This window comes from Atractosteus spatula, chromosome 6, assembly GCF_055471065.1.
Source record: "Atractosteus spatula isolate fAtrSpa1 chromosome 6, fAtrSpa1.hap1, whole genome shotgun sequence".
In the NCBI taxonomy this organism is placed as follows: domain Eukaryota; kingdom Metazoa; phylum Chordata; class Actinopteri; order Semionotiformes; family Lepisosteidae; genus Atractosteus; species Atractosteus spatula.
This window is the reverse complement of record NC_142711.1, coordinates 7,196,500-7,205,991: the sequence shown is the minus strand read 5'-3', so window position 1 is coordinate 7,205,991 and position 9,492 is coordinate 7,196,500. Positions and strand designations below refer to the sequence as shown.

The 9,492-nt window shown below is 38.4% G+C and overlaps 1 protein-coding gene across 2 annotated transcripts; it reads left to right on the top strand.

Moving 5' to 3' along the window:
* The first annotated feature begins 594 nt into the window (after nt 1–594).
* gdap1 (ganglioside induced differentiation associated protein 1) lies at nt 595–9,263 on the top strand. Of its 2 annotated transcripts, none has more exons than XM_088918708.1 (6): nt 595–896; nt 1,552–1,744; nt 3,658–3,831; nt 4,503–4,597; nt 6,612–6,726; nt 7,354–9,263. In XM_088918708.1, the coding sequence occupies exons 1-6, from the start codon at nt 729–731 to the stop codon at nt 7,701–7,703; spliced, it is 1,095 nt and encodes a 364-aa protein (XP_088774834.1). In that variant the 5' UTR covers nt 595–728; the 3' UTR covers nt 7,704–9,263. The 2 variants fall into 2 exon arrangements, with proteins under 2 accessions (XP_088774834.1, XP_088774833.1); XM_088918707.1 differs by having other exon boundaries at nt 7,351–9,263.
* Nucleotides 9,264–9,492: the final 229 nt, after the last annotated feature.

Sequence of the window (9,492 nt, the reverse complement as noted above, 5' to 3'; positions counted from 1 at the left end):
GGTCTGATGCCACCGGTAGCTCATTTTCATCAGGTCGTTCTTGATTGTGCATTTTGAAAAAAGAGAATTGAAAAACGCAATCATATTGAAATCAGGTTTTCTGTAATTAAACCTTTCGCACATAATACACAGGATAGTAAGGTAAAATATATGCTGATGCAAAAAAAGTTTTAAATACTAAGAATATTCTATTAAGAATCTATATGAAGAATAAGAATTTCGCTTGTTCCACTTAACGAGATACATAATTCCTTCCAAATACACTGTATACACAACTTTTGTCTCTGTTAAACACTTGCTATATACCTGAAATTGAAGTAGGTGATAAATTATTTAATTTTACAATTAACATCTTAAAGGGATGCATTACAGCGATTCCAGTGTAACTTGTATTTTAAAACTTCGCGAAAATGTGGAATAAGCTAGCTAGCCATGTTATTGAATCTGATAACCTGGCTTTTTTAAAGAAACGGATGGATGAGATTTTTGGATCGCAATTAACTAGTAAAAAGCAAAAAAAAACAACAACAAATGAGATATACCAGTTTATATGTTAATTAATCGTTAATAAAGGACGCGACAGTCAATTATGCAACTCATAACAACATCAAACGTCAAAGTCACATTCGTAAAATGTGACTGCTGGTCTCTTCACACTAGAAATAAACGAGTAAATAGAGGCCATTTGCTCCTCCCACTGTATTTTTTTAAAATATTGATGAGTAAAAATGGCGGCCTCAAGCAGCGATGAGTCGCGTATCGAGGAAGAAAACACAGCAAATACAGATGAAATTCCAACAGAACAAGAAGAAACGAAGCCGTTGCTGGAAAGCACAACAACAAAAGACTCCAAGCTAGTACTTTACCATTGGACCCAATCGTTTAGCTCTCAAAAGGTGAGCTTTATAAATTTCAGCACCTTGACGGTGGTCAGCGCTCGAGATCCTTCACAGTGCGTGCGCTAGGATGGGTTTAGGTTGTACACAATGACATTCGCCAAGACATCTGTTTTCCATTGATGACAAGCCTTTTTAAAAATATGCGTCATCGGAGAATGGTGATGTTAGAAACCTAGGGTGTGTTCTTTTTCTAGGCTAAATTCTGACAACTGTATTATAGTGACTGCGCATGTCTTCGCTTCAAGTAAATGCAAGAGCTGCAGTTCAACCCTACAATGACATGATCTGAAATGCCATCTCGATGTTCCTCTGTGTTGGTGAATTCAAACATTGTCAGTTTAAAACGGTGACAGGGAAAATGCAGTATAGCCCGGGGTACTACATTTTCTTCATGGAAGAAAATGATGTACGCTTCGGGTTTTCTCAAGATGGCCTTTTTATATTAATCACTATACTATACAGAGAAACAACTGCCTTTATGTAGTACCCATACAGCAGCGTGCAATTAATGGCTAAAAGAGACTAGAAAGACCGGGAAGTGTTTTTTTTTGTTTCTTAAAGTGCTTCTGTCTTTCAAGGACTCGAACGAAATATTTCACAACGGAGCTACCGTTACCTCTAGCAGTGGCAAGTTAATTTAATCTTTTTTCAGGTGAGACTTGCGATTGCAGAGAAGGGTTTGAAATGTAAAGAGTACGACGTGAGTCTTCCCTTAAGCGAGCACAACGAGCCGTGGTTCATGCGGTTGAACCCCGCGGGAGAAGTGCCGGTACTCACCCACAACGATAACATCATCTGCGATGCCACCCAAATAATCGATTATTTGGATCAAACATTCAAGGACGGTAAGATCTTTTTCAGAACTGTGACTTGAGGCATCGTTGTTAGACAATTAGGTAGACCATAAACTCTTTTTTGCTCCATTGATATCTGCTAAGCAGTGTGTGAGATGGCTGTTTTTAACTAACTTTTTGATATACAGTATATTGAGTGGTAGATTATGGAAGCTTGAGGAGTGGTTTGGGTAAAAAAAAAAAGTGTGACTTTGTCCTTGTAAAATGAAGACATACATTTTCATATCGAGAAAGGAGAGCAGAAAATGTCTCCCAGAGTTTTTCTCTACCTGCTACTCCACCTCACTGTATAATCACCACATAAACCTTACTGTGTATTTATCTTATTATGGCTCTTGCTTTGTTTGCGTACCATTTTAATTTTCCTTTTGTGACATTTGTGTTTGCCGCTGTCTGAAGATTTAAGTTCTGCATGGCTTGAGCAAGAATGTGAATAAAAAGGGTCAAGAACAGTAATGTAAAAATCCATAACTACATGAATACAAATAGTATTCAAATTATATTATACCAATGGTAATGAAGAGAAGCAATAATGTAGATTACAAATGCTAGTTTGTACCTTGACAGATGGAGGGAGGTGGCTGGTCTTTTGTGTATTTCCAAGAGTAGCTTGGAAAAAAAATTGCCAAAACAGTGATCCTACCTTCACTGACAGATTTATGAAGCTCTTGGGGGTGACTGTGTGTTCACTGGAACTGCTGCAGAAGGGAAATCAGTCATCAAGCGCTTGGTGTGTAATTTCTGATCGGTGTGTCAAAGAATGGATCTTAATGGGATCCCTAGTAACTGATAGATTATTGTGCTTATCATGCTTAAAATGAACTGTGTGCATTTTCATTTTTTTATTTTTTGTCCTTCAATGGTTGTAATCCTCCAAAATAAAATAAAAAAATGCTGAAAAAAATGTTGGAGGAGTTTCATCCCTTTCTCAAGTCAGCTTTGAAAAGGATTGCTGCATTGACAGTATGTCTTTCAAGCTAATCTGTGTATATTAAAGTGTTTTTTAATGCACTTTTTAATGGAATTACATTATTTGCAACCAATACAGGATGATTTAGATTTATTTTATCTGTATTCTTCTATTTATTCCATTTAATTTATTTTTTGATCAACTTTGTATTATCCTTTGAATTTATTTTTCAGTTTCATTGTGTATCATGTAACTTTCTTAGTGATCTTTTATGTAAATTCCCCGCTCATCATCAAAGGATTCCAATATCTGGCATAGCGTTTTTGAGTATGATTGCCATATATTTGAAGTGGACAAGGTACTTAGTTACAAGCTATTCTTACAGAACATCCCAGATTACATTTAAAATCAAATATGGAAGTGAGACATATCGTTTTATGGACTGTCATACCGTATATTTATTGTTGTAGAGAACTGTGACCATTTTATATTTAGATAAATAATATTTATAACAATATTATTTAATAAACTATTTTAATGTTTAGAGTATAATACATTCTTTTGAGATTTTAATAGTAATCATTTATCATTATCACCTCTATAGTCATTACCTTAACGATGTTGAAGCTCTTCATATAGTAGGGTTTATGGTTAACGGTACCCAGAATTATTTGAGTGTTACAATACAGTTACTCACTTAAAAAATAATAATTCAGGCCTGGCCTGAGGAGCCAGTGATTTGTAACATCAGTGGGATTATTAATGAATGCCTATAAATTAGTTGTCCCCCTAAAAAGATAATGACAGTATCGAGTTTACGGGTTATGAGTAAACTCAATTATGGTTTTGACATCAAAGCTCCCAGGTCATATTTAGACAGTTCTGCCTTGAACACTGTTAGTGTTTCTAAGATATACTGTACTGTTTATTCAGAAATAGAAAGAATTCAATTTCCCTTGAACTATTCCAGGTCAATATCTTGTTTTATCTGCAGAAAACACGCCAAGGTTGATTCCAGAAGAAGGAACTATGTACTTTCCTAGAGTGCAGCACTACCGAGAGCTTTTAGACTCGCTCCCGATGGATGTGTATACCCACGGCTGCATTTTACATCCCGAGATCACAGTCGATTCCCAGATCCCTGCGTACGCAACCACAAGGATTCGCAGTAAGTAAACATCCTTGGGAATTATTTTAAAAAAAAGAGTAAAAAAAGTACCATAAATGAGGGAGATAATTAAGTGTTTTTTTTAATCCTTCATATAATAAAAAGATCCCCTGGGAATCCGCAGCTCTCTTTTCTGTAAACCCATTTTAGTTTTTAGTTGAATTTCTCAAACAACGCAGCAGCGCTCGTCGCCTATGGCATTCTCTTTCAGTTTCCTGAGGACCTCTAGTGGTTGTAGAAGGTTATGACAGAGGCATTGCACAGGAAGGATTTTATCAAGCCCACCAAGGCTTCCAAGACGTCTCTCTGTTCCATATAAGTGAGGTGAAGATAGCAAGATCAGAGTACAACGATAGGGGAAGGGATGTGGTCGTGCTTAGCACAGCCCCATTGCTGTTAGCAGTAAGACTCGCCCAAAAAAGCTGTTTCTGCTGTTGCGAGAGGCCAAGGCCAAATTCTCAGGGAGAATGTGAATTCTTTTCGCCTAGAACATTTGATAAAAATGCAGAAACATGTTTTTCTGAAACTGATCAAAACTGCTTGTTTTGTTTCACTACTTGTTTTATTTCTCTTAAATGTGGAACAAACCCTGGATTCATTACTCATCTGTGAAATGTATCCCTCCTCACATGGTCTTTCTGTTTCTTTCACCGATGTGTGTTCATGTCCAGGTCAGATAGGAAACACAGAGTCAGAGCTCAAGAAGCTTGCCCAGCAACACCCAGAGCTCCAGGAAGCATATCTTGCCAAACAAAAGCGTCTCAAAGTAAGTTGGTGTTTAGAAAGGATCTCTGGAGTAGCCTCACCTTTGTATTGTGACTCTGAGCTGAGCTATTCATGTTGTAGTGCCCTCTTCCTGGACAAATCCATGGACCAGGAGAGCAGAGAATGTCTTACCACTAATATCTCTGGGAGGATAATAATTCACATTGATTTGGGTACCATGGGTAGTTGAGCCTGAAGACTCGGGACATTGCATGGAGCTGATGTCGTTTGATCTTCTTGTGTGCCCTGCCTGCATGTGTGTGCTCTTCCCCGTGTGTATGAATGGCTGGTGCCCCTGGCAAGACTCAGGCTGTGCCATTCTGTGCTGTGCTGTGCCTTGCTTGTGAGGTCTTGTGCTTTATTTGCCAGAACCCTGTTGGTTTCATAATGTAACTACACCGTAGAACACTGGTGATCTATATGGATTCATGTAGAAGTGGTGCATAATTTCTATGTATAGGTTAATGTCTTATATCTAATGTTTACTTTGTACCATTTATATGTTTTTCTTAAGTCGCTCTGAGTATAAAACTTTGCTGCTTGGACGAAAACCAAATTGTGGAGAAATTGTATCATCCTCTATTTTATCATAGAAGCAGCAGCTGAAATTCCAAAAGATTTAAATAAAACTGAAAACACCTATCAGGTGTTTGCCTACACCAGTTTGCTGTAGACAGGTGCAGGGCTTGGGTTTGGGTTTTGCATGCATGTATCAAAAACACAAACTATAAATGCAAAACGGGAAACACCGAGGTAGAAGAGGGTGTAATGGTGTTTATATTGACGCATCATTTACATATTGTAGACAATGTGGGGAAGCAATTAAAAATTAAACAGAATGTTAGGAAATATGGATAGAAGTCTAGAATTGTACTCAACCCATTAGATGTGTTCAGAATGAACAGTGAAACATTAGCCAGAGCAGAGAACACAAGTGTTGTTGAAGCTTATATTCTAACTTCCTATCCTAGCCATCCTAGCTATCCTAACTTCTTTCAAGAAACAGGTGGATCAATTAATTACTAATTACCTCAATTAATTACTAATTAATTACAATTAATTACTAATTAGATTTAACCCTGCAACTCATAATTGGCAACCTACTGAAGCTCAGCAGGTGTGAGCCTGGCCAGTACCTGGATGGGAGACCGGATGGGAGAGGTGTTAGAGGGGCCAGTAGGGGGCGCTCACCCTGCAGTTTGTGTGGGTCCTAATGCCCCAGTATAGTGGAGGGAATACTATACTTTAAAAAGGAGCCGTCCTTCAGATGAGATGTAAAACTGAGGTCCTGACTATGTGGTCATTAAAAATCCCAAGGCATTTCTCGAAGAGTAGGGGTGTTACACCAGTGTCCTGGCCAGATTCTCCCTGGCCTTTACCAATCATGGCCTCCTAATAATCCTAATCTCTGAACTGGCTTTATCACTCTGTTCTCCTCCCCACTGATAGCTGGAGTGTGGTGGGTGTACTGGTGCACTATGGCTGCCGTCACATCATCCAGGTGGGGCTGCACACTGGTGGTGGTGGAGGGGAGTCCCCATTATTGTAAAGTGATTTGAGTGGAGTGACCAGAAAAGTGCTATATAAGTATAAGGAATTGTTTTTAATTATTATTACCAACCAGGCTGGATGGACAAAATGGCCCCCTCTTTTGCAGCCTTTCTTACTGTATGTTCTTAATATGCAATAGGAAATTTTATAAGAGAGGTAAAAGCAGATTAGTTTTGCTCACTGTAAAATGAACCAATGTTAATTGGTTCATTAGTTCATTAGCAAGGTTCATTAGTTCAGTAATATTGTCTGTGTGACAAAGGACTGCCAGAATCCCAGGATGCTTCTGCTTGTCCTAAATTCTCCTGAATCACATCTCTGGCACAACAGTGGTGAGGCTGTTCCATGTGTTTTTGCAACCTGAGGTTGAAACATTCCATATTAATTTGGGGATGTACAACATGATTTTAAATAAGAGAAAAGGCAACAGTAAATAGTGAACAATGTACTTCTTTATATTTTAGTCTAAATTATTGGACCATGACAACATTAAATATCTGAAGAAACTTCTAGATGAACTGGAAAATGTTCTGGACCAGGTCGAGACTGAGCTTCAGAGAAGAAATGAGGAAACTCCAGGTAAGCAAGAGGGAATGGGAATGTACGTTAGATAACAGAAAAAAACAATCATTTCATTTTGAAAAGTGTTGTTGAATTTACTATTTACAACCAGAAATCTAGGCCTAATTTAATGCTGTCTCACTTCAAAGTCTATGGTATAGAAATTGTCCTCTGTAACTGTGATTTAGAATTTCTTATACAAGAGAAAGGCACGGCTGTATCAGCAACATGCATCATAAATCAAGTTTATGGTTAGAACTTTCTGGTTCTTACTGAATACCAAATCAGCTGTCCTAGAATACACAGCAATGCTGGTCATCTTGCGCAACGAGACGGGGTTTTCCTTAGACCTTTTAATCAGCTCCAAACGTGCCGAGACAATGTCAGATGACAATAATTGCTTCTTGAAATAAACATTAAGAAAGCTAGAAGCTTGAGACAACTTTGTGTGGAACAATAACGGTAACGAGTGATTGTTTCACATTCAAGTAACAAGTTACATGTCGATTATCAGATTTTCAGATGATCAGATTTTCCAAATGTGCCAGCTTTCCCCCCGCCCGCTCCCATAAATCCGTGACGAACGCGGTTTCCTTTGTTGACCGCTTCAACGTTTTTCGTTTTTCTGCCTTCGCTGGAAAGAAGAGGGGAAGCAGGCCTGGCTCTGCGGCGAGTTCTTCAGCGTGGCCGACGTGTCTCTCGCCGTGACGCTCCACCGGCTGAAATTCCTCGGCCTCTCGCGGCGGTACTGGGGCAGCGGGAACCGGCAGAACCTGGAAACGTACTACGAGCGCGTCCTGCAGAGACCGACCTTCCGCAGGGTGCTGGGGCGCGTCAACAACATCCTGATATCCGCCGTGTTGCCCACAGCTTTCCGCGTGGCAAGGAAAAGGGCCCCATCACTCCTGGGCACCACTTTGCTTGTGGGAATACTGGGAGGAATGAGCTACTTTGCCTTCTTATATCTTAAAAAGAGGTTTATAACTGTAAGCTGAAATATAGGGAAACAAGTCCAGAATGATTGCTGTAGCCAGTTAATCTCATTAGTGAATGATATATACATGTGTAGAAGTGTTGCACAAAAAGCACTATGCTTTATTTTCCATTACTTATGGATCTGCATTCCTGCCGTTATGTGTACTTTTTTTTTTTGAAGATTTTTAATGTTTTCTTGTGTTTAAATGTGAATAAGCTTAGTGAGTCTACAGCTGATTTCCTAGGCTTTTGTACATTGACCTCTCTTTCTTTTTTGTACTTAAAAGATCTGTCTTTCAGAAGATTTTATTAGGTTAATCTCACATTTGATCCATGTCCCATCGTGCCTGGTCTTAAATACATACAGTAACATGATAAATGACATCTCTTTTGTTTATTTTTCCTTATTTAGATTATTTAGATTTTAGAATCCAAATAAAAGATGGAAAATAGCCTTAGTAAATGTACAATACAAATACATTCGATTTTTTTTATTATTTAGTTAACAACATTGTCCAGCAGTAAATGTTCTTGTGTGAATCCTTATATTCAGTAATGAGTGACACATCCATCAGCAGCAATGACTTCACCTAGATGTTCCTTATAACTGTTTAACAGTCTCTTGCATTGACATTTATGAATTTTAGCCCTTTCTTCCTTACAGAACCATTTCAAGTCATGTGTTTAGTTGCATGACCAGCTTGTTTCAGGTCCAACCATAACATTTAAAAAGGACTTTGAAAACGATACACTTCTTCCTCATCCATTGTCTTGTAGCTCTGTTTGTATGTTTAGGATCATTGTCTTGCTGCATGACTCACTTTCAGCTCAGCTTCAGTTGATGAAAAGATGGCCTGACATTCTCCTCCAGAATTTGCTGATACAGCACTATTTCCTTCATGCAAATTCTCCCAGTCCTGAGGCAGCACACCGACCCCAAACCATGACATTCTCATCTCCATGCTTGAAGGTCTCATTATGGTCAGAATGTTTAACTTCTGTCTCATCTGTCCACTGAACATTCTTCCAGTAGTCTGTACAGTACATGTGCTCTGGGAATCCTGAGACACGCAGAAGTGGTCTTTTTAGAGAGCAGTGTTTTAGTCCTCACAGCCCAGTAAAACACATCACCCGATCTGTTTATGATCAGACCATGGACTGGTGGAGGGTGTATCTTCATCTTTCCAATTGGCCAGCCTCACACAGAAAAAGGTGCCTTCAATGGTCTGGACATGGGCTGGACAAGTTCTAGAAGAGAAACATTCAGGATGAGACTCCAGTGGTAAAACATGGTGTTTCCATGTCTGATCATTTTATAAATGTCACACGCAAGATGGAAATTGCTAAATTCTTCTTTTCTGCCCGAGTAAGAAGCATTTTCTAAATTAATGAGTGAAGGATGCATGTTACTCAGGGTGTCACATGAAAAAAACAGCTACAGTTGTTCTAAATTGCTTGATCATAATTCTAAAACATTGTTTACATGTTCACAACAGCACAAAGTTCAGAACTGTATCAACATGCCATGCTCAACTACTATAATGATAAGCTAATGTATTAAACTATTGTATAATCATAAATACTTTGCTCCGCATATTTACTGTATTTGTTCTTAGCTGACTGCACCCAAAAACGATTCACTTAAAAACAGAAAAAGCTTTACTGAAACAAATAATCATTTTGATGTTTACCTAGAGGAGATTACAGTATAAATGCAATATAATACAGACATATTGTAAATTGTGTATATATATGAAATTAAGTAAACGAAATATACAGAACTAAAGAAGTGTAAAGAAAAACAAAAAA

Coding starts and splice junctions, on each gene's coding strand:
- gdap1 (XM_088918707.1), top strand. CDS start 729: ATGGCGGCCTCAAGCAGCGATGAGTCGCGTATCGAGGAAGAAAACACA. Junction 4,598..6,611: donor CCAAACAAAAGCGTCTCAAA/GTAAGTTGGTGT, acceptor TTTATATTTTAG/TCTAAATTATTGGACCATGA. Junction 6,727..7,350: donor AAGAAATGAGGAAACTCCAG/GTAAGCAAGAGG, acceptor TTCGCTGGAAAG/AAGAGGGGAAGCAGGCCTGG.